Here is a 24,981-nt window from a genome sequence, read left to right as displayed (position 1 = left end):
GTTGGGCTGGGGATCTCATCAATGTCTATAAATACCTGAAGGGAGGCTGCAAAGAGGAGAGAGTCAGGCTCTTGTCAGCAGAATCATCTGCTACTGACTCCTTTTACAGCCATGGCCTCTGGCACAGACATCCTTCTGGTGGTAACAGCAGTCAGAAGTTAGGCTTAAGCCAGTGTTTAGGAATAACTTTCAAAAATTATAAAGGGCATCCTAGTACATTCCTGTGCCCCTTCTCAGTTTCTAGGGCCACTTGTTTGTGCCAGAAATTACAGGCAACTTTGCAGAGTTCCTTCTATATGGAAATGCAGCTTAAGAAACTGCACCTTTTCCACTGTTCGCTTGGGAAGGCTTGCTTTTATTATTTATTCCAGCCACAGTTCATGGAAAGTTATCTGCTTCTGGGCTGCAACATGCACACATCCGTACGACTAAAAATGCAGCTATTTACAACACCCTCAGTATCTTCAAGAAGTAGTGTATTAGCTTTTGCGGGATTTGAGAAGTGTCCATGCAGCCTCTAACTGGAGCCTTGAGTCAGTTATTTGGAGGCCATACAGAAGGGGAAAATGTAGGGATTTAGCATAGTTCAGGGAAGATATCCTGAGAGGCTCAGTTTTTATTTTTTCTTCCTGAACTGTTTTAAGGTTTTTCTTCCTGAACTGTTTGTTGGCTTGTTTTTTTTATATCTAGGTATGCAATGAGCAAAGCAAGCAGAGAAATACACTGGGTTAAGGGTGGAGGATTTTTTGTTGTTGGACCCGAAATTCATTCTAGTTGTTTTTACAGTCAATAGAACAAATCACTGACTAATAACAAAAGACTATTTGTATATAGCACATGGATGTAAGTGTTCTTTATCCTTCCTTGGATCCCCTTGGATCCTTTACATTACTTTTTTTTTTTTTCCTGCTACTGACCATTTTAGGGGGAAGGTGAACAAAGTGACAAGGGTAATTTGATTTCATGTTTTGTGACATTAAAAGGGGAAAGCTCTCAGACAGCACGAGTGAACCTTGTACAGGGTTTTTAGAGAAGACTATTTCATTTGGTGGAAAACAAAGAAACCTTTTCAACCCCATCTAAAGTACAGGACTAATCCAAGTTAAAACCCGCCCATGGGCAAACCATGTATAACAATTCAGTTTATCCTTGGACAAAGAGCATGTTGGGTCTTGGCTGTACTCTCTTTGCACTTTGTGTAATCATGTATACTCCTGTCAGGTAACTGCAAAATACCACCTTCCGTCTGACTTGGGATTTGACAGGGCTCCATGGAGCTATTTGAAGAAGGCTTCCAAAGAAGAGGTCACATCTGGAATCCTATTGGAGGTGGATCACAGGCTGTTAGACATGTTAGAAATGCTGTCGTAGACTGCACTGGCAGACGAGCTTTGGAAAGCTGTTTTAGAGTGGCTCTAGAAGGTTTTGCCTCAGCTTCCAGCTCCACTTCTCTGCTGGAGTGTCTGTCTACACAGCAGAGCTGGCAGGAGGAATGCAGACTTGCGACTGAGCAGCTCTAGTGCAAAGGTGAGCATTTAGCTTTAACTGCGAAAGCAAGTGGACTTGCACAAAAACACCAAATTGAGTAGGAGCATCTGAGAGAGAAGCACTTGAAACCTCTTGCTGCTCTGGAAGAATGGGAGAGGTGACAGAAGAAAAGGTAGATGACCTTCAACAGAGGGGCAGCACAGGCAGGTGAGAGTGGCAGCAACTTAAATTGACTCAACATGACCACTGGTACTGGCTAGTTTGAGTAACTGGCAAACGGGCACAGTGATTTATGGCTTTAGGTGTCTCCCTTCTGGAAGCTATTGCATTTAAATCATCATGTAGAACTACCTCTCCTGTAGAAACAGGAGATGTTCCTGCTTTTTACCTGTTTCTGTACAATGCCAGCATCTTACTTAAGTGAAATTTTACATCCGTGTGGCTGGAGTTGTGGACACAAGTTTTGCCCCTGGTGCTTTTGCTGTAGGGCTGTGATATTTGGCGGAGGGGCACACATGAAGAATTATCACAGAGGTATAAGGACTTTTGCCACCTCTCTGCTCGTCTGTGCTTGTCTGCTCACTGATCCCACACTTATCCATTTTGAACAACGTGCTTGCTGCTGGTTGCAGTCTGACATAGTAGCTTCTTCCAGCTCCACCAAAGCCAGAGCTGCTGGCAGTCAGTGTGCATCCTTGCCTCTGTCCTTCCTTGCAGCCCCAGGCAGTGACAGTGCCTGAGACCCCTCTGATGCCTATCTTGACTTGATACAAATCACCTTGACAATTACTGCAAGAATCGTCTCCTGTCCCATTAGCACTGGGGCTCTGCAATGGTGCTCAGATAGAGAAAAAGCAGTCATGTCTTAAACCTCTACAAGAAGACACACCAGAGCTCATCTGTCATGTCCATAGCTAACTAAAAGCTTTAGAAAAAAAGCTTTTAGAAAAAGCAGCTGCAGTAACCACTAATCCAATCTGCTTTTACTACCAAAACCAGAGAACTGAAGTGGCTGAGACATTCCCAGAGGTAGGTGTGCCTTGAGCCAGTCCAAAGCCTGTGATGGCGAAGTCAGCATGCTGCTTATCAGCCACGTCCACACAGCCACCTACCAGTTCCACAGCCCCTGCAGGAACAATACCTGGAGTCCTCCTAACAGTGTATCATATGAAGAACAAATATCCTGCAATGTTACACTGGGGTTGTCATTATGTGGTGCAAAATTTTGATTTATTTTTATATATACTCCCTTATTTGAAGTGTGTTTTGGGGTGACTACAACATTTGTTTTTGTTTCTTTCTGTATAGATTCTGTCACTCCTTTATTTCTGTAGGTTTAAAGAATAATGCATGGGCATGCCCTTACTGCCATGCTTAACATCCTTCTGAAAGAATTCCAGCTACTGATATTGCCAAGAAAATAAAGAAGATATACCAAAATTGCACCCAATGTGAAACACAGGTTTGCGACCTTGAACACTAATTACTAAATAATTCCAGAGATTTACCTATGCACAAGAACTGACACTGTTATGATCCCTTTTAAGGCAAGTCTAAACATAGAATCTCCACCATAATGATGATGGAAGAATAAATGTTGTGATTTTTGCTAGGCTTACCAAGATCCTTATCTAAAAGTGCTCTAAAACGTACTGCCAACGCCACTGCAAATATTAAGCTCAAGCCTAAACTTACAGGAAATGAATCTTTTTGACCCTTCACATTGGCTTGGATGGAGAAAGGGCAAATGGCTTTTTTTTTTTTTACTCTAATTGCCCAGTTGTAAAAATCCTGATCACACGTGGATCTGCTAAAATATGGAATAATGATATAAAATGTTGTGATTTTTTTTTGATTTTTTTTTTATTATTCCCACCTTTTTGTAAATCTACCTACACTGAGCCTTTTCTCTTAAGGCCTTTGAAACTTCATTTACTCATGCAAACAAAGTTTAAAATGCTGCTGTTTGAACTGGAACACATATGTTCATCAAAATGATGTGCAGACCAGAAGGTAAGGATGACCTTGTGGTGGAGGACATGGCATATATCAATAGGAAGAACAGTTAACTGAGGTTTAATTCACACTCATATTTTTATGCCTGGGCTCTTTTGTGGGAGGAGACTGTGCAGCTTACATTTTACTTCCTCTTTTTTTTTTTTTTCTCTGACTGGATTCATGTCTGGCTTTTATCATTTCCTTTGTCTTGCTAAATGCAAAACAATAGCCGTCAATCTTTCTTGTCTGTCAGCAGCAGTGTGAAAATAATACAAAATGTAAACCATCAGGTAAACATGAGAACTTCAGGAAGACTGCTATTTCTAGGGCTGTGGGGAATAACAGAGAGCATAAGAAGAGCAGCAAAAATGTGGGGTTTGTTTGTTTGTTTGTTTTGTTATTAACACTGTTGGTTCTTTACTTTTATTACCATGGATTTTGTAACTGGGAAAGGTTTGTTTAAAACTAACAATGAAATGCATGAACTCCAATACCTTGATATCAACAGTAGTTAAATATTGACTTTGCTTTCAATGCTTTAAAAATCAGGTTTGGCGGAAGCACACAAATGTAACGGGGAGGTTAGGAAGTGCTGAGCCCCCTATGGCTTAGCTGAGCTTCTCTGTACTTGGTAGAGTTTGAGCACTGCTGTTCACTGGTCAGTGGCAGAGTGTAACAAGCGACCTGAGTAGGGATATTTGCAGTGGTTCATAATCTTTATTATGGCTGCAGGAAGTGTTGGCTGTATTTATTGTGTAAAGCCAACAATAAGCGTAAAGGCTACTAAGACACGTTGAAATGGAGAGTGCATTTAATAGCACCGAGGTACCTCTGCCTGCTGTTTCTGACATTTAGCAGACTACCCTTGGCAAATGCTCATGTGTTGTCTCAGACATATCAACGCACAGACTGCTGTTTTGGTATAAATCTAATTTCGTTTACAGTTTCTGCGTGGAGAATGGAAACTGCAATTAAGTGACTGAGGCAAGAGCATGTTTCATTCTGCTGCATCTGGAGTCAGGATGACCATTTGTAGTGAGGTGATGGTACAAGCATGTGGGTCAGGGTTATTTGAAATTTCTTCACCGAGACTCAGCAAGGCCATTCATTAATGTTTAAAAGTTATGAATATAGAATAACAATATTATACTTAGCATTTATTATCTCAGCAAGATTAGTACATATAATTTCATATTGTTTCTCTTCATGGGAAATACTTCATGACTGTGCTTCAAAGATTTGTTGTATAGAGGTTCTGAGTTAAAGAAAATGGGAGAGCTTGTTGCAGCAGCAATAAAAAAAAAAATCTTATCCTCCATGAATCTGTAAAAAGTTTGCTGTTGACTTCACTGAGGTCAGAACTGGGCCCTTGAGTTGGAAAACTTTTGTTTTTAATGGAGTTGGTCTAGATTTTCACCATTAAAAACAGAGGAAGATGTGAAATGGGAGCTCTCGAAAACTAGAAATGTGTCCCCACTGCCTCCCAAATTTCATTCCAAAATATTAAGGGCCAATGTAAGGAACAAATAAAATCACCACAAACTAATAATTATTTCAGTCTAACTCCCTTTAGACGCTTAAGCTGAATGCTATTATTAGAAAATATATTTGAATAACGCTGAACCAATAGCATAATGCTTGAGGAATTGCAGTAGTAGAAGGAAATGAATACTCTTCCCTAGGTACAGCCACAATGTTGTAATAAGGCTTTGAACCAAAAAAACATTCAGAGCAATGTGTGAACATTTCATGGAATAAAACTTAACATGCTGCTGCTTCTCATCTCTTTGGTATGTCTGAGTAAAATGAGAGCTCATTGGAGAATTGTGAAGAATGTATAGAAAAATATGGACCTGTACAGGAGCTTGGAGGTGCTGTAACAAGATGATGACATTGCAAAAGTGCTTTTGAGTTTATTATCCCAGCATAGTAAAGTCAAACTGGCAGAAGAATTCTCTGATTTTTTATTTTTTATTTTTTTATTAGAACCTATTTGTGTTTCATAGAATTCGAGATGAATTACTATTTTAAAATCATAGTACTCAAATAGTACTTAAAATGGATGCTGTTTCTAGCATATGATTACAATACAATACATTTTGTTTGCAGTTGTTACATTTTTTTTCGTAGAACTTAGCTCCGTGTGACCTGTTTTGTAGAAACAACTGTGTTTTGGCAAGTCAGTAGCTTTTTGCTATTTTTCTTGGGGAGAAGTAGGTTTGCTTTCAAAATGTCCTTGAAAATGTTAATTATTTCCAGAATGAATAAGACATTAATAATCTAAATACAATTGGTTCACTTCTAATAATCTGTTCCTCAGAAGTAGTTTTCAAGTATAACCACTGTTAGTAAGCAAATAGTGAGAGACTGGTGGAATTCCCTAAAGAAGACTGACAGCTTTTCTTATTTACATATTTATAGCATATATTTTTTACAAAACATATGTATATATATTTATATATACACATTTATGTTGAAAGTTTAGATTTTTTGTCCCATTCATTCTCTTTCAGGGTAAGACCTGTTAGAGCAGGTCAGACATGTAACAATCCTAGAGTGATTGAGGTCTTGAAGTTCAAAGGGCTTTAGTTTTGTCTATTAAACAGCAATTTTGACATCACTATTAAAATGTTTCTCTGATTTATAGAATTTAAAGTCCTTATATTTTTTTGTTATTTGAATTCTTAAATGACACTTTATTTGGGTTGCTAGCTAAGAAAACATATCTGCTTTTCAGTTACTGCACTTTTGATACTCAGAAAATCTTGAAGTTTCATCCACACACATTTTGCAATTTCAGTAAGCTGAAATCAGTGCCTCCACCAAGAAATAAGACCATATTCTGTACAGAAAACTAAGTAGGACTCCTCTACTAAGGAAGTGCTGATGCTTAATATGGGCTCCTGAGAATTGGTAGTTTGGTCACACATGCTCTGAGTCTATCACAGCAATTAAATGACGCTTTTATCAAATGTCTATAGTTGTAGTGTTCAGTATTTTCATCCATTCTCTCCTAATGTCATGGTTATGTTAAGAATGCTTTTCTAGATCAATATCCTGACATGCTGGCACAGTGTACATTAGCAAGGCTGACCTTTTGCTAACACAGCATACGTCACACCTAGCTACCTGTCATAGACCCATGCTACATTTTTAACAATGGCAATAGAAGTGTATAATGATATCTTGCCAAAGAAGTCTAAATACATTTGTTATTACTTGTACTACTAAAAATGTATCTTATATCTGCTGCCACTAACACTATACTACCTCCTATTCCCAGATATTCTTGTCCTTTATGCCAGCGTGACATAGATGAGGATGATCTAATGGATCATTGTCTCGCTGCAGACCAGAAAGGAGAGCAGTGGCAATGTGCTTAAGTAGATATTTTACTGTATTCACATGCTAAACCGATTGATTCTAGCAAACATTACTGATAGCAGAAAACAGACAAGCATAAAATATATGAATTGCTTAATTCTTTTATACAGTGCAGGAAAAACACACCTATATCACACCTAAGGGTATATATATATACCCTTTCCCCTGCTGTCACAGACAACTGTGGATGCACATAATATTTAAAATATTTACTCACAGCCAATACAATGAACATTATTAGTTTCAGTGACTTGTCTGCTTTAAAATCACGTGTGTGCTATTTCTCTCTAGTGACCTAACTCAGTTTCCTGTGCAGCATTTGCTGTGTATTCTAATCTGGATTTTGGGGTCATAATTTGAGAACTGCTTATGTATGCAGTCTTTCATATGGTGGTTTTTTTTTTTTTTTAGGTTAAGATAACTTCACATAAATAGCTTAATTCTGAATGTTTACGAAGGTTGAAAGGTCTTATTGTGACTGTCTTTGTAGGATCAAGGCCCATTGAGTGTACAGGCTCAGATCTCTACAAGTATGTGGGTTATTTGTTACTAATTTATATATTATTGGGATGATAAACAAATGGATGATAAACAAATGGATAAACAAATGGTTTGGGTAACAAACAAATGTTGTTTTGTATAAAACAAAAGCATTTGCATGTCTAATCTCTTGTTAGCTTGAGGAAGTGAATACATTAACCGTAAGATGTACGGTGACCAACAACCCCTGGGATGTCTGCAGGCACAAATTACACATCTGAGATTAGCATAATTGATGTTGACCTGTAAGTGCATTGTCCCTAGCAGTATTCACGTTGCTCAGAGAATGCCATTTGGCCATAACAGACCCACTTATTTTACATTTATGTTTTATAAACACTGACGTGTTCTTCTGTAAGAACTCCAAGACGGAAATTGAATACTTCCTTCCTTCCATTTATTTAGAGTGTTGTCCAATTTATTGTTTGACGCCTGGGACAGATCCAACTTATTTCATCAGAAATTTTATAAGGCATTTTCAACCAAAACATACATTCCATTATGAAGACTACATAGCGAGTCTTCGTATTTTGAAGCTACTGGGCTTAATTTTCTTATGTATATCTTGCCTTTTGCAAACAAGATGTCATGAAAAGAACTGAGCAGATAACTGCACCACGAAGTGAAAAAGTGTGGCAGATGCTAACAGAGATAGCATAGTCAGGTACTCACAGGTGCCAAGATATGGTTTCTGTCCTCTGTTCTGTTGTTGTCTAATGACGCGGCAAGACAAAGGTTCTTGATTATCTCATTTCTTAAACAAGTATACATATTACTTGTGTTTATAAAGTACTTGGAGATCCTCAAAAGAAGCCCTACATACTTGAAATGAAACTTGTTTAAACAATCCATTTGTATTCTGTAAGAACCAAAGATGACACAGTTGTACTTGAATTAAGAAAGGTGTTACAGCTGTTTGCTGAGAGGGCTGTAAGGTAGAAAATGCATCACAAACATTAACATGCTTTTAGAATTTCTCAAGAATGTTAGTTAATGCTTTCCTATATTTATCTTTGATACTCATGCAAACAAAGTGCCAAAGGAAGATATAAATCATTATTATTATTATTATTATTATTTTTAAATGAGGCAAAAGCACTAAAGAAAATGATGTCCAAGTGGAGGGCAGAGGTGAAGAACTGTTTTAATAATTTGAACCTATAATTAAAGCACATAACAGAAGCAGAACTATGTATGATAGCATTTAATGATAGCTCGCATGACTTGAGTATTTATTTATATACACAATAATATAACAAGCATCACCAAATTGGACTCTAACAAATAGCATTAGCATTGTTTGCTTTTGCAGAATCACTTAATTCATCTGTTTCTGCACTTGACATTCTCATTTATTTCAAGTTGCATAATGATTTCTCTTGCTCTGTGTTGCAGTGCTTATGCCTACAGAGTAGAAAGTTAGACAGTAAACTTTGAACATGAATGTAAACCCATTGACACCAGTATTTTGTTGACTGGTAACCCAAACGGTCAAAATGAAATCTGTTAACACATTAATTAGTAGTATCTTGATTTTCAATATAATATCCCTTTATTCTTTATGTCTAAACAATATCGGAGAAGTTCTTTTTGAAAGTGTGCTGGATGGGTCATTCTCAGAATATGTGCATGCACTCTAAGCAGCACAGAAAGACTACTGAGTAGCAGTGGAAGAACATGTCCTGTAGATAAAAACGGAAAACAACATTTAGCCTTTTGCAATTAATGGTACGTTAGCAATTTGCTTAGACCTAAAAATGTTGGTTTTCTTTTTCCTTAAACATTGTTTTGTCTCTGAATCAATTTCTTGAATTAAATTTCAATTTTGTAAAAAATAAATAAATAAATAAATAAATCTGTAAGGATAAAAAGAAATATTGTCAGTTTCTCTACAGAAAACAGATGGCCATGAACTCATTGATAGTCCAATATACAGATACATCGGCTTGTACAGTGACCTCTATCTGTTTGCAGCTCCATTCCAGGAGCAGACTGGTCTTTTGGATATTGATGGTGACAATGCAATGCTGGAGGTAGATGACAAACAATTTTTCAGATGCTATAGCACTAAACAAATCAGAACAACAACAACAACAACAACAAAACAAAACAGTATCAGGCATACTATCTACTGTCAAGGACAGTATTACTGACCATGTTAGAATGCACACGAGTTTCCATTTCCAGCTTATGCAAGATGAGGCTCAAAATTAGCAATGTAGGTAAGTGAAAGACATCTTGAAAGAATAACAAGAAGTGAATATTATGTTTATGATAAGAACATAGAAACCTGTTCAAGATATTGACAGGGTAATAAGACTATAAAATTAGTAACACTGTTTTTATATGTGCACTTTAACACAGTATCTTTCACAGATGCTGTTGATCTGTAGGAAATTAAAATTCATGTTCATGCACAGAAGCATGTATAGTGATTAAAGTAGCTCAGTGGTAATATGTTAACAAGGAAAAGCCTGGCAGGCTTTAGGTCCTAACTAGTTCTTTTTGAAATCAGAAAGGGACTCTTTCTGGGGAGAGAAAGATTCAACATTTCTTGAGTTTGGAAATTTATTTCCCTTTCCCTTTGAGAACTGTCCTTGGGTGTGAAAACTTCCCAGTCAGAAAGATGGACAGTGCTGCTCCAAAGCATGAAATTTGTGGGAACATTTGAGTAGTTACTCAAAAAATAAAAAAGTCTGTTCTGCTAGAAGCAAAGTAGTCAGATTGATTGGTATATAAATTATTGGACTTATGGCTTCCTGCACATCTAAAAAACAATGTATGGAGAATTCTTTGTATGTAGGAATTAAGTTCCCTCTGGAGGAATGTTCTTTTTAATGTTGTCAGAGGCTGCAAGCATTCTTTTTAGGTAGTGATACAGAGACAGCTGGCAAACGCAAAGGATTTTCACATGGCACCTCCTGATCACTGTGCAGCTACACAGTTTTCTCTTTCCCCTCCTGCTTACATGTCTTGTCTCTGACAGCTCCCAAGGAACTCCAGATAGCTGCCCTTTTCATACTGACAAGGAGATGCACTGTTGCAGCAGCAGCATTGCCAGGAAAGCAAACAAAATAATAGCTACTCAAAGCAACAACTGTACAAAAAGTAGTTGTACAAAGTTGTAAAATAGCTGTGCAAATGTGGTCTAAAATGTACCTTTCCAGTGACAGTTGCCCCCAGCAAACTGCAAAATTTTATGAGCAATTCTATAAGTTTTCACTGTCGAAATTTCATTTCACAAACACTCTTTATCTTGAGGAATAAAAAGTTGGCAGGGCCATTGATTTCATTTAATCTAAAAATTCTGATTTAAAATGCTTTCCTTCAAATAAATGTGTTTCATAAACTTCAGCTGCCTGATTTCTTTTTACATGTTGTCTACGTCAATGGCAAAAAGTACATAAGATTTACAAGGCTGGTGCCATGCTATATATCGCTCCATGGCATACTAGTTGTCTACTCCAAGGTCACAGCTTTATTAAAGGATCAAGATTTACAATAATGTTAGCAGCAGCATGAATGCCTTCGGACACGTCTTCCTGTAGTTTACTTCTCTGAGGTCACCGGCACAATTTCTCCCCCTGCCAAAAGCTACTAATCAATCAATGCTGTGGTCTCCTGAACAAAGTTCAAATGGACCTATCATGTTCCTTTAGTAATAAATCTTTGCTTTTGTTTAACACCTGCCTTCAGAGAACGTAACCCTCTTTACCTGCGGTAATTAATTTACCTTTACGGCAGCCTTATTTGGTGATTAAAAACTGTTCTCCTTTCACAGATTGAGGAATTGAGGCCTGATGACACGCTTACCTGAAGTCCTACAGGGAGACTGAAAAGGCTGGGAGGCCCATGGCTGTGTGGAAGCCTCACCTGCTGAGGCTGAAGGCCATGCTGTCTCCCTCTCAGCTAATAATGCATGGCAGCTCTGTAGTGCCTAAACTGGGCCTTCTGTAATTCTTCCTGTTTAATGTAGCTTCATGGCATGAGCAGGGCATATCTGAATTTGGCTATACAGGTATGTACAGTCCAAACAGGTGCACAGAGACATACAAAAAGCTTTCTGCAGGCTCTTTACCACTCAAGGTGTAGTTGGGTGTTTTCTTCCGGCTGTACTTACACTACCGAAGAGGTCACTGCCACCAACTGCTGTTTCCTCTGGTTCCCTCTTTCCTCTCCAAGCCATGGTCCCAGATGGCAACAGGGGCATTGCCTCTTACTTCTGATCACTGGCAGATACAACATACATAGCTCTGATGGATGTCTGAAGCCTAAATAGTTTTGAAGAGCTGGAGACATACGTGAACCACAAGGCTTAGTGTTTTGTACTCTCTCTGCCCTAAAAATTTAATCACAGGCTAGAGAGAGCTCCCTACCTAGCGATCTCTTCTAGACGTCTACTTGTGGTAGAGACAGCTGCAGTCCCAAGGAGAAAAGGAACATGAAGGTGAAGGAAACATTTATCTTCAGCCCAGAGAGACCAGGCCCAACCTGAATCTTACTTTTATTACAAACTAATATATCTACAAATTAATATATTCCGAAACAAATACAATCTCTATGAATCTGTTTCTTTTTAAAGTATTGCCAGAATTGTGTTTGTTGTTTATCTGCCAAGAGTTATGTTCAGAGGAGGTCAGTGCTAGATGGGCTTAGCAAGTCCAAGGTCTTCTCAATAGAGAGAAATTTGTTGGCATAGCTGTACCACTATAACTATATTCTTACAACTCATTATTGTGGAATAAAAGCGTGCAGTCATACTGCTGGCTTACTGTTAGAAGTTTCTATCAGTATGATTCAGGAGGTAGAAATTGTGACCCAGATATTACTAATACCAGTAAAACTACACATAGAAATACTGCTAGTGTTAGTAAATCTATAAATGATTTTTTGTACGTACAACTTATTTTTTTCCTATCACAAGCAATTAATTCTTTGACATAACATATTTGTTTATTTATTTATTTATTTATTGATGATGGATATGTGTATATGGAAAGCACTCCATACACGAGGCAAAGTATCACAGAAAGTAAGTAACTAATTTTGGTTATCCTGATGGTCTTTCTTGCTCAAAACTGAAGAGCTGATGTGTTTCTCGTGCTGGATGATATCCAGATGGCCACAGTGAGAGGTCAGGTGCATTCCTGAATAGCCTATGCGAGGCCGCATGGGGTCATCTTTCCACAAGCCATCTTCTGAGCCTTGTTCTGCAGCTGATGCAGCTGGCGCAGTCACCTCACCGCTAGGCAGTGTGTTCCACTGGCAATGCCTTACAGCAGAGCAAAGGGCACACACATACTTTTTGTTTTGCGTAGGCTTTAGACTTTCTTTAGGCAGAGGTATTAGTGAAAGCCAGCTTTGTCAATATACCATGCTGAACCAGCTGCAGAACATTCAATACCTCAAGAGTTTCCTAACACAAAGTCCTAAATTTATTAGTGCTAGTCAGCATAACTGGAAATGTTCAGCTAGTTAATAATTGAAGCTCCTGAATGTTATGACATAGATGAAATGTCTGCCCTTCAGCTGAGTTGGCGGCGCATTTTTATTATCTCCCGGAGAGTCAGGGTGCCCTTACAAGACCTGCTTGCTACCCTGTAGCGCTTCCCCTAGCTACTTCAGGGGCCAGCATTTATTTTATACTTTTTCACATCGGTGTTTGCAGTCGCATCATACTCAAAATGGGGGTGACGACAGGGACGTGGGGTTGCAGCAGCTGGACATCTGGGCGGCACCACCTTCCCAGGAGTTGGATTTTTCCTAACTCCATGAACTTTTGTGTGCCGAGAAGCGTCAGGAGCACAGCACCGGTACCGGCCCTGCGGCCGCACCGTGCCGGGGTGCGAGCACAGGCCCAAACCCACGGCCACGGGGGGCCCGGCGGAGCCCCCTGGCGGCGGGCACAGCCCTGCCTCCCGGCTCGCCCCTGCGGCCGGGGCCAGCGGCGACAAGCCGCCCTTCGCCAACGCAACCCGGGCACCCCTGGGGGCCGGACGACCCGGCGACATGGGCGCCCTCCCCGCCGTCCCTAAGCCCGAGGCCGCGACCGGGGTGGCGGCCTGCGGGAAGGGGCCGGCACCGGCGGCGGGGCTGGCACCGGCGGTAAGCACGGGGCGAGAGGTGAAGGGTGAAGGGGCGCCGTGCCGTGCCGTGCCGCGCCGGGCGGAGCGGGGCGAGGCCGCCCCGCCGTGTCACAAGAGTCCCGCCGGGCCGGGAGGCGATCGCCATGGAAACCCAGGCCCGCCCCAGGCCCCGGTCCCGCCCCTGTCCCCCGGGCGAAGCGGTGGCGGCGGCGGCGGGGCCTGGGCGCAGCATGGAGCCGGGCCGGGCGAGCCGCGGCTGAGCCGCTCGCAGGCTCCGCGGCGGGGGCGGCAGCGCTCCGCGGGCAGCGGCAGGTAGCAGCGAGGCCGGGGGGCGGGGAGGGAGCGCCGAGGGGCGGCGGCGGCGCTTCCCGAGCCGGGCCCGGGCCGTGCCGAGCCGAGCCCGGGCCGTGCCGAGCCGAGCCGTGCCGAGCCGAGCCGTGCCGGGCCCCTTCGGTTCCCCCGCCGCCCACCTGGCGCCAGGTGCCCGCCCGCCGTCTTCTGGCGGCCCCGCGGGGGGCGCCCGTGGGGGGGGGGGGCTGGCGCCTGGCCCCCGCTCCGCGCTGAGAGGCCCCGGCGCCTGGCCATGGCCGGGGAAGCCGCCGCGCAGCGTTTCGACGAGGATGATTTCTACTGTCCCGTGTGCCAGGAGGTGTTCAAAACGCCCGTGAGGACCGCGAACTGCCAGCATGTGTGGGTATCCCTCCCTCCTTCCCTTCCCCTCCGTCCTGCGGAGGCGGTCGCCTCGCCTCCCCCGGGTCTCTGCCTTTATTTCTCTGCCTTCCTTCTCCCCCCCCCCCCGCCCGGTTTTCAGGTTTTCGGGCAGCGCCCCGAGGTAAGGCAGCGGCAGGGCTCGGTGTAAGGCCGGCCCCGGAGGTGTCACCCGCACCCGGCTCTTTTGTGGCGGCCCGGTTAGAAAAGGCACGTCTTGAAGCAGGTCCCCCCCCGGCCTCTGGGTGCCTGCCGAGCTGAGCTGCAAGCGAAGGCAACTTAGAAACCTAACTGAAATTGCACTTTCAGGCTTCGTTTGTGCTTTCCCGTTCGCTTTCCGAACGGGGTCGTAGGTTAGTTGTTCCCTCTTTCCCTTCGTCCATTCCTAGTGGAAATCCGTGCGTTTTTGGAGGAATATTTGATCACAAAGTACTCTTCTACTAACCACACAGTGCGGTTAGTAGAAAGGCAAAATACCTTTGATAGTTGGTATACGAGGCTTCAAGAAGAAGCCGGGGAGAAACGCAAAAGTGAATGGACTGGAATCTTTGGGAAAACTACAGAAATGAGGCTTTGCAGTATTTTTGGCTCCACTTAAGGACAATAAACAGGAATTACTCTGATAAGATTTTCCAGTGTCACGTGGTTGCTGCACCATTTAATATCATTAATGATCAATCCAGTGCACAGCTCTGGAGCACTAGACAGAAAATAGTAAGATTTTTACCTAAAATTCATTGCCGGGGTCCCCTAATTTCCGTATACTTCTTTGTAAGCACTGTTTGTTTTTCTTATGTCTATCTTCTAAAGATTTTTGTTCAGTAGTCTGATGTATTGCTTTTTGCTAGTAATCACTCATCTCTCCTGAAGGACAAAGTATCTAACTTTTTTCACTTTGCTAATCTGTGTTTGTGGTAACTTTTCAATTTAGATTTTGCAGGAAGTGCTTCTTGACAGCTATCAGAGAAAGTGGAACACATTGTCCTCTCTGCCGGGGGAGTGTGACTAAAAAAGAAAGATCTTATCCCAAAAGGGCTCTAGATGTTGAAAACAATATGAAGAAAGCTTCTGGGGGCTGTAGATGCTGTGAGAAGCAGGTAGAGTAAAACTTTACAAAAAGTTGAATAATCTTGTTCTTATTTTTAAACAGGCACACTTGTTTGCCATTCATGTCTGGGAGCTAAAAAAAAAAAAAAAAAGCCTGTAGTAGTTTGGACTTAGTTTTGTTTGGCTTGTGTATGTATGAGGCATGTGACGCCTACCATTAGGTACCTGTTAGGTATGCTTAACATGTAAACTGAGAGAAGATCTTGTATTGTCTACAGTGACTTTCTGAGTGGGGTGCCAGTTTTTCCCCCAAAACAATGAGAAATCTGGATATAGCTATAAAACTGGCAAAATAAAAGTTAGGTGACTGAAAATGGAAGTTAGAGGTATATGGAAAACCTCAGACACTTTCAGGAGGGAAATGAAAGTGCTTAGAGTTACTTCAAAACTTAAATTACAAACAACAAACACTACTTGATTAACTCTGTACATAACATAAAATCATGTGGAGTTTCTCCCTGCCCCACAGAACATCAGTCTGTTTACTTTGTGGTGGGGGCATTATCAGAGCATTGGGTGAAATCCTGACACCACTGAAATCTAGAGTAATCTGCCTTCTGCTATAACTGGATCCAGGATTTTAGCAACCCATTTTATTTACATCAAAGTTCATCCGATCCATGTAATCGTTACGTTAGTTAGATTTCAGTTGGGTCTTGGGTCTGCCAGTGTGCAAAGATCAGCTTTTTGCTTTGTTCCACCTGATACATTCATATGACACAAATGGGAGAAAGAAACAATAACAAGTTGGTAAATCAAAAGGAAGAATGATCTTCAGAACTTTAATGAAATTTAGGCACAGGCTCATGAAATGTGGTCTTGTTCAGCTTCTAAACCTGTAAGCACTTCTGAGAGTGCTGCTGGACCTGAGATTCTGATTTAGGCCATGTCCAGCACAGCTTTGTTCAGACAAAATCTGGGCGACTCATTACTGTCTTACTTGCATCTAAAATGGATAGGCATCTATAAGCTGCTGTTCATTCATTTCCTCTTACTTTTTTTTTTTTTTTCTCAAGGAGGAAAGTTGTATGTTGTCATAACACTCCTACTGCAAAAAGATTTCACTCTGAACAGAGAAACAGTGGGCCAGAGAACATAAGGAGAAGTGGTGCCTCCATCCTCAGGTCCCCTCCCCACAGTAGCTCATCAGTAATTGATCTTGGATGTGAGAGGTGTAGTTCCCATGGTTTTGTTTCAGTCAAGTGGAGTTTACTCACATCTTGCACCCCTGTGAGAGCTTTCTCAGTTGTCTGGCTGTAGAGGGTTTGGGGTGTGGAAACATTCTCCTTTCTCACAGTGACAGAAGCTCTACAGGGGGAAAAAAAGGAGTTGAAGATCTTATGCTAGGAAGGAAAATGTTCATCCCGAGAGGGGAGGCACAAGTTAAAGAGTTTCTGCTGCATATGATGTCTAAATAATCCCTACGTGCATTGCTTTCTGTTGGCAGAATTCTCTTCCTTCTGTCCCTGGATTATTCAGTACGATTTGAATAATTTGGCATTTCATTTACAGGTTAGATTTTCATGGATGAGACAGCATTATAAAACGTGTAAGAAGTATCAGGATGAATATGGTGTTTCTTCTATTATTCCAAACTTACAGATTTCCCAAGATTCAACAGGGAACAGGTAATCAGGGCGTTTTATGTATAACCATGCATCTTTTTTCCCCCCAAAGGATTTTTTTTTTTTTACCAGGACATGTTTTCTTTTAGTAATAATTATTTTCTGTTATATTACACTTCAAAAAATGACAGTTTTTCCAGATCTTTTTCTTTACTCAGCATACAGAAGAAAACCTTTCTACATGTTGGCTTGGAATGTCTTCTAGGGGCTCTTTTAAAAAAAATATAGTATTTCCAACTTACTTTCCTTGCTTTGACAGAATTTGAGCAGCTTGCTTTGTAACAGATTTCATAATATCTAGCCCCAAGGAAGTTCCCTTCATTTATTCCCCCCTCCCTTTTCATAAGTCTGTTTTAGTGGTTATCCTGTTTCAAAACATTACTGTGCAAGCTTTTGTTTTCAGGTTGAATTTGTTTTGAACTGATCTTTTACGAAATGTATGAGGAATGCCAGCATGTTACACACCATAAAATCAAATGCCATTTACCAGTTTGCTTTCAGACAGTAAAGCTCAAGAGCTTTCTTCCTCATACCTTCTGACTGATGTGTTTTGTTTTGGTTGTGGAGTTTTTTGAGGGGTTAGGGGGAGGGAAGAGATGGCGGGAGGGAGGTTTTTTGAAGACCATTTTTACATACTAGTTTCATGGAGATTTTTATTACATATAGCTTGTGCTTTATTTACTGTGTGTTGACATCCTATTTTTAGCACACTGAACTTCTGTGTGTTTGGTTTTCAGTCCATCTGTATACTGAAAGCAGAAGTTCAACTAGTTCTGGCAACAGCTTGTAGCAATGTTTAACTGAAGTTTCTGGATACTGTTATACAATTATTGATTATGCCACAGTAGAATACCTGTGCCTGTAACATTATAGAAGTATAAGAAATGTACTGTGACCAGATTTGTGATAATAAATATTCATGGCCTTAGGGTTGTCAGTGTATCTGAGCTGCCTCTTCTGGCATAACTTGAGGTGCATATATGGTTAAATGTACTTTCTAAAATGTTGCTGTTTGTCACTCTTATTTTAGGAAAATGATATTGTGCACAGCATGAGGAAATTGTTCTTGCTGTAGTTGAAAGTTGTAAATAACTCAGGCAACCACGTGGTAGTTAAATGACTATTTACATAGCCATAAGTAAAAAAAAAATTATAAAATACTACCTGTCTTATGCTCTCATACTTCAAAATGCCTTCTGAGTTGCGTGGTTGTAAACTCCATTACCATTACTGTTGACTAAATGCCTATTTTATTGTGTACCAATTTCCTATAAAGTTGTGTGGTATTCCACTGAGGGTCACCATGGTAACTAGATACTGAGACATGCTTTGATCCAAAAGAAAAGTTGTGAAAGTTAAAATGTGTGCCATTTTATGTTTTGCCTTGAAATTCATGGGACTTAATGGATATATACGTATATTTTTGTTATTAATAAATTTTAAGAAATCTTGATAGTGGAGGACAATAATAACCTTTTAACTTTTTTTTTTATTTCATATAAAGTAGCAGGAATGATACAATATCTGATAATGGAGGGATGGCTAATAATCAAATACTGCAAGGAGATACAAGGTAGGCTGCTTATTTTCTGATACTTACTATTACAACAGATCCATACAATCATAGTGTAAGCTTCTACTAACTAAAGAACAAAAAACAAGCTACAGAAAAAATATTTTTTAAAAAACTTTTGTTTCTTCTTCATTTGCATCCATATATTGGAATTTTTCAGTAGTTTCCTGAAGGATTTGAACTAAAAGGTATTACCCAGTAAGTAAGAACAGGATGTAGTTGCAATTGGATAAAAAGAAGCAGTCCAAGCTTCAAAAGAATGCATTTAGATGTATAAATAATAAATTTGTTTTAAAATTGCAGTTTGGAAGTATCAGTGGAGCTCTGTTAGGTTCACTGTTATGTCATTAACGGTGTTTTATTTGTTGTTAATTTGTCATTATTTTCCTAAGTTCTGATAACAGATGAATTAAACTTTTCATAACACTACTTCCAAAACTTTTTTTTTTTTGCTGTTTAATGCTGTGTATTTCTGTTTACAGTGGACATCCAACTTTCAAATGCCCCCTGTGTCAAGAAGCCAATTTTACCAGACAGCGCTTGTTGGATCACTGTAATAATAGACATCTTTATCAGATAGTTCCTGTAGTAAGTAGTCACCCCCTTCCCCCTTTTTTTTTAAATACATTTTTACTGATGTATGCCTTTTAAGCTACTTTCATTTTAATTATGTGAAAATTAATTTAAGTGTGCAGTAACTAGTCTATATCTACACAGGTTGCTATAGACTTCTGAAAAGCACTATACTTAATGCAGTGCATTTGAATTGAAAACACTTAACCATCTTCTGTTTGTTTTTAAGACAGTTCTCACATAACTGCCTCATTTATCTCAAGCTGAAACAAACTCAGCTTCTAAGCTTGACATTAGCTCCTTTTCATTTAGTAATCCAGACCTGTTTTTACAGAATCTCATTTGTAACATAACTGTTGTTTCATGTGAAACCTACAGTTACCTGGGAAGTAACCTAAGGTTACTTAGGTTATTAAAAGGAGTGGAGGAGAAAAATCTGTTTGGTTTTCAAATGTAGGAATTTTTAGGAATGTTTAGGAGTTGTTATTTTTTCTTTTCACTTACTTGATCATCTCATTTCTATGAAAATCCTTCCAAACAGTAAGTAGGATTCAGTGATTACTTTCTTTTCTAAATTTTAAGCAATGGAAATTGGTGAAGGGAGTGCCAGACAGAAGTGATAATCCTCCACTTCTTAGAGAAACACTAACAAATTTGGCAAGCTGAAATTTAATTTTTGAATGTTACACCACTGAGGAAAAGAATACCTAAAACTATATTTTCTGTAAACATTTTTTACTGTATTTTGATAGTGGATAAGTAGTAGTCTAGTTATTCCTGTAGAACATGTTTTTAATGCGTTCTGAATTACCAGTAACTTTTTTTTTTTTAATTCTCTCTTTTTCTCCCAAATTCAGATCTGCCCTATTTGTGTATCTCTTCCTTGGGCAGATTCTAACCAGGTTACCAGAAATCTTGTTAGCCATCTAAATCTGAGACACCAGTTTGACTATGGAGAATTTGTGGTAAGCTTTCTTGTCTTTGATATGTATGGGAACAAATAGTAACTTTTTTTTCTAGAAGTACAACTGCCAAATAAAAAATTTGTGCTTCACACTATGTTGCTGCTCTGGACAGAAGTCAGAAGTAGGCCTGTCTGTTCTTAACTTTGTGTTATCTGTATGGAATGCTACTGGGAATAGATGTTGTCAACACTTAAGCTATGCTCCAAACTGGTAGCTTAAGTCTTTAGCTTAGTGTTCTCAGTCTAAACTATTTGTTCTTTCATAACAGTCTATTACTTCTGCTTCTGAGGAAAATATGCTACTCTGTTTTATTGCCATTTTGCAGCTATCACGGCAGAAGTGGCTAAACCATAGTTCTCAGGACTCAAAAGTGCAGCTTTACAAGCTGGTGTTCTGCTACAGCCTCTCTTTCAGTATGTTGTGAGAGGGTCTGCAATGTGAAAAAGAGATGTGACATTGAATCATTGGTCTGGTTGTCTTCTTTCAGGCTCACTTTGAGTAAGTGGCCCTGGAGTAGATGCAAAACTACATAAGCAGATTGTTAGTCACTGGGTGGATCATAAGTCAAGTCAGACAGATGAGACCTACATGCGGGATCAGGTCTCTGGAGAGTTCAAGCTGTAGTTTCTAGAGTATTTAACAGACTTTGGGGTGCACTGCTTTAGCCTTGGGTGGGACAAACATAGTATTTGAGGCATAGGCAGCCTCACATGGTAATGAACACAATGATAAGGTATGTTCTTTGTGTTGAGTGATCTGTGACAAAGATAAGAAGAGCCTGGAGATTGACTCAGGACTGGGCTCTTCAACATGAGTGCATCTTGCGTGTTTGAGGATGTAGAACTGGTGGTTGGAATTACGATTTGAAGAAGCTGCCAGAATTGCACTAAAAAGGTGTATTACACTGGCACGTTAACATCTTGGAATATAGCTTTCCAAAAGTAGCAGGGTTAACCACCCATCTTTTGTGATACAGGTTTGCTTTCTCAATTTAAGCAGTATATTCTCTACAATCTATGATTACTGTTGCCTGGGGATCACGTCTAGTATTTATTAATGGAGAAGGTTATGGCTTGTTGGAAACCCTGGTGTAAGAATTGTGTGACACAGTCAGCTTTCCTGAGCTGACTATTCTGCAATGTAATTGAGCCAGGAAGAGAAGATGGACCCTTCTGTTTAATGAGCCTTGTCCCACTCATCTCATTCTTCTCCTGTCTCGTGGATCTTGTACTTACTTGGTTAAATAAAAGATACTGTGCAACATAAACAGTCAAGTACCACCAAGTACCACATGCCAATTCCTATGTAAAAATGTGGAAAATGAATGATTAAAGTAAAGACTCTGGTGCATCTCGAGTATTTGAATATTTGAGTATTTTGATGATGTTTTCATTTTGTTTAGAATCTTCAGCTTGATGAAGAAGCCCAATACCAAAACGCAGTTCAAGAATCCTGTCATGTGAACTTTTAAAGTATAGGCTCCCTTCATCTTGCTGGCTGAGAGAAAAAAATGTATTAATTCTGTTGGTAATCTGGAGCGTATATTAATAAAAATGGTACCCAGTAACTAGTTTTCAGGCTTAATTTTTTCCACGCCGATAAGGACTTTTCATAAGTGATTTTACTAAAACTCAAACTAGATATTTTTACTGAGATCTGTCCCGGTGGAATTAGGGACCTTTTCGGAACATCTCACAGTTGTCTTGATTGTCTTTAACTTTTACTACTCTGTTAATTACAAAGTTTCTTATGTTAATGACAGATATTTTAACTGACCAGTAACAATTTGAAAACAGCATGTTGGAAAGCGATGCAAAGATGCTCTGTTGCACTGTCGATTTTTTTTTTTAAGTTCATTTTTCATCTACTAAGATAGCTGTGAGATAATCATTTTTTCTTCTTCCTGCCCAAGGACAAAGTTTTATTTGATGTTGTGATTTGTTTTTTACCATTGCTATGTAAATGAAAATAATGCCAATGTAAGAAATCAGAATACTTGTTTTGTATAGATCAGCAATGCAGAGGAGGTTTCTTTCATTTTCACTGAGAAAGAATGATACCATTGCCTGGGAATAATTACATCTATGTTTTCCCTCTTTGAGCATAACTGAAGTAGGACACTTGCTTAGTAAACTGGATGAAGAGTTTTCCCTGTACTCCCAACTATTAATGAAGACAGTGCTCCCAATATATTTTCTGAGCAATCCAAGATGGCATGCAAAAGGTATGCTTTCTTAATATATGACTGTAGCCAGCTAGTTTTTCATATTTCTGGAGCTTTTTTAAAAACTTCTACAGTTGTTTTAAGAATTTAAGTTTGGTTCTGTCCTGTCTTTCTTGGGAGACTGCGTAAGTAGAGAACTAATTGGCTTCAGACCTACCAGTGCTCAGAAATGAACTTGTTTATTTTGGTAAAACTGTTTAAAACTTCAACACCTACTGCATCTGAACGCTTGAAAAAACAGTTGAGAATAAAAGCTTCTTTTAAAATAATTAACAACATACTCCTATTTTAGATAACCATACCCCCAGCAAGACAGCTATTAAAATCAGAGAAGAAAATCACCTAGGCAATTTTGAATTCAAATGGAAAATAAATTTTTTAAAATAACGTTCAGATATTTAATACTAATGGGAGGAATGGGAAATAAAGCTGCACAGATAACTTTTTTGGAGGTTCAGAGTTCTGAATATATACCTTTTAGGACTGACTCTTCATGTTGCGTTACTATCATCCATTGGCAAACTGTTGTTTGTAACGTGTACTGTATATGTGGTGAAGAGCATACTCAGTAGTTTTTCTAGTCTAGTTAATGAGTTATATGTAATAATATCAGTTGTGCAGCAGAAGTACAATCTGCTTCTTGTACCCTCTCTCCCATTTGCTCTCCAGGGTTTTGATTATTCTTTAAATACTAGAGCATTTCTTATTCTAAAACTGTTAAGGTTGAAATGCCTCATTCTACAATGTAATGGGTTTCAAAACTGAACCCTAGTTATAATATGTTGAATGTTGGAACTAAAATGCTATACATTGTAACTTGAAATGTCTATCTTCTATTTTTAAAAAGTCTAAAACATCACTGAAGGAATCATAGCTGGCTAAAATACAGCTAAAATCAGCTATTTCAGAGGCGTCTAAAAGTTAACATCCCTTTTATAAAACATGCATAGTATTTTTTTACTGGCTTGATACAGTATTTTGACAAAAGGCCAGAATTTGATCTGGTGCTCCACCTTCCTTGTTTGCCTCCGTATTCCTATCTGAGTATTCTCACTCTAAGCTCTAGTGCTTGTTTTGACCACATACTGTTTTGGTGTGGTTCACTCCAAATGTGATCTAACTGAAAAGTTTTCGATTTTTTTTCTCTGCTCCTCTGTAAGGCTAGCTATGAAATACTGTCCTTAAAGAGAAAGAAATTTCAAGGTAGCCTGATACTAAAGGTGTAACTTCTTAAAATAAAATGACCATGGTGTTTGGTTTTTATTGCTGCGTAAATTTTCTAAGGAATTTAATAGTTATATGAAACTTTTTTTAAATTCAGTGAAATATTTGTCTGATCTGGCAAAAAATGCCTATAGCCAATACAGATTCAGAACACCTCTTGGACACTGGAACTAGTTATTTCTGTTACTTGAACATACCTTGAGAATTGCAAATAAATTTACATCTACTTTAAAACTCTGGGAAATATGTTTTTTATATAGCAATAATTAGTTGTCACTTGGTGCATAGTTGCTGAAGTAGCATTTTGGTCATCTTTAAACGTTGAAAGACTCAAATGCACGTTTTAAAGCAACAAATGGCTATAAATGCAATATAAAAAAACCTTGCAAAATGTTTATCCTCTTTATTTGCATATACTAAGATCTGTATTGGTAGGCGCTGCCTTGGTTAATGTTTTATACTTCTAATATGAAGATACTGCATCCAGTACATTCACTAGGTAAGCATTTAATGAAAATGAACGATCTGATCAAATATGCTGCTGCTGGTCATGATCTTTCTCACTGAAACTTAAAACGTTCACAAAAAGCTGTATATTTGTAATAGGTCATGCTTACACGCAGAACATAAAACCTTTACTGGGACATTGCTGTTGAAAAATGTTTTCATGTTCAGGCTGCATTGTGTATGGTTTCAATATGCTACATTATGTTTGAATTTTACCTTCTGTTTTGGTTTTTTTGATTAAAATATTTTATTTTCTATTTGTCTCTTTGTTGCATAATAAAGATGATCAATTCCTTTGACACTGCTTCTTCCTTTCCAGATGCTTTGTAAACTTCAGTTAATTGTCATTCATATGCCTTCATAGTATGTTGCTGGAACTAATGAGTTTGATCTTGGCTCATGATCCTCTCATGAGCTGACAAGCTACCTGAAATCACATCATAAGATCTTTCCATGAAGCAAAAACGGTGATAGGTTGGACAAAACTGTTACTCATGCAGCCTTTCCTCCCTCACACATTAGTACGTTGCTGTCCCATGTGATGTTAACAGAACAATAACCTCCTAAAAGAAGGAAAGATGTATGTAACACTTGGCACTGATAGAAAACCTTGTTATTTGAAAGTAGACTTACTGAAAAGAGTTAATGTTCTTCTGAGGAAAGACTAGTTGATAGGTTTGGGCTGGCTGAATTTTTGGACCAGCTTGGTGGCATGCGGGTGATTTACCCTTCTGCCCCTGTATTTTTGAGCAGAAAAACTCCTGGTTATTTTTTGTGGTTTTGCATTCAAGGATCATAAACATGATAATATGGTTAAGACATTTGAGTTAACATCTTATTTTGAATGATAGAATATGGCAAAATATATAAATTTAGTTTTTATTAGTTTATTGTTCTTTCTCCTTAGAATGTAGTTTTGTGAGCTCTAAACAGATTATTGTACCACCTAAATCTGGTTATAAGCCCTTTGTTAGAGATT

The 24,981-nt window shown here is 39.3% G+C and overlaps 2 protein-coding genes across 3 annotated transcripts; both read left to right on the top strand.

Annotated features, from left to right (window-relative positions):
* Positions 1-1,636: 1,636 nt before the first annotated feature.
* Positions 1,637-11,227, top strand: RNF125 (ring finger protein 125; the record flags this gene model as incomplete). Its single annotated transcript, XM_083823787.1, is given in 8 exon segments — positions 1,637-1,695; positions 2,797-2,863; positions 2,867-2,950; positions 5,277-5,307; positions 5,310-5,362; positions 7,770-7,925; positions 9,306-9,443; positions 11,192-11,227. Coding segments are annotated over 8 exon segments (624 nt in total).
* Positions 11,228-13,564: 2,337 nt separating this feature from the next.
* On the top strand, positions 13,565-24,306 carry RNF138 (ring finger protein 138). Of its 2 annotated transcripts, none has more exons than XM_083827146.1 (7): positions 13,565-14,186; positions 15,136-15,301; positions 16,824-16,939; positions 18,441-18,509; positions 18,992-19,097; positions 19,940-20,047; positions 21,024-21,418. In XM_083827146.1, the coding sequence occupies exons 1-7, from the start codon at positions 14,080-14,082 to the stop codon at positions 21,102-21,104; spliced, it is 753 nt and encodes a 250-aa protein (XP_083683272.1). In that variant the 5' UTR covers positions 13,565-14,079; the 3' UTR covers positions 21,105-21,418. The 2 variants fall into 2 exon arrangements, with proteins under 2 accessions (XP_083683272.1, XP_083683273.1); XM_083827147.1 differs by lacking the exon at positions 21,024-21,418 and adding an exon at positions 21,450-24,306 and having other exon boundaries at positions 13,576-14,186.
* Positions 24,307-24,981: the final 675 nt, after the last annotated feature.

This window comes from Anser anser (assembly GCF_964211835.1).
Source record: "Anser anser genome assembly, chromosome: 2".
Classification (NCBI taxonomy): domain Eukaryota; kingdom Metazoa; phylum Chordata; class Aves; order Anseriformes; family Anatidae; genus Anser; species Anser anser.
The sequence above is the reverse complement of the archived record's forward strand: the minus strand, read 5'-3'. Positions and strand labels throughout refer to the sequence as shown.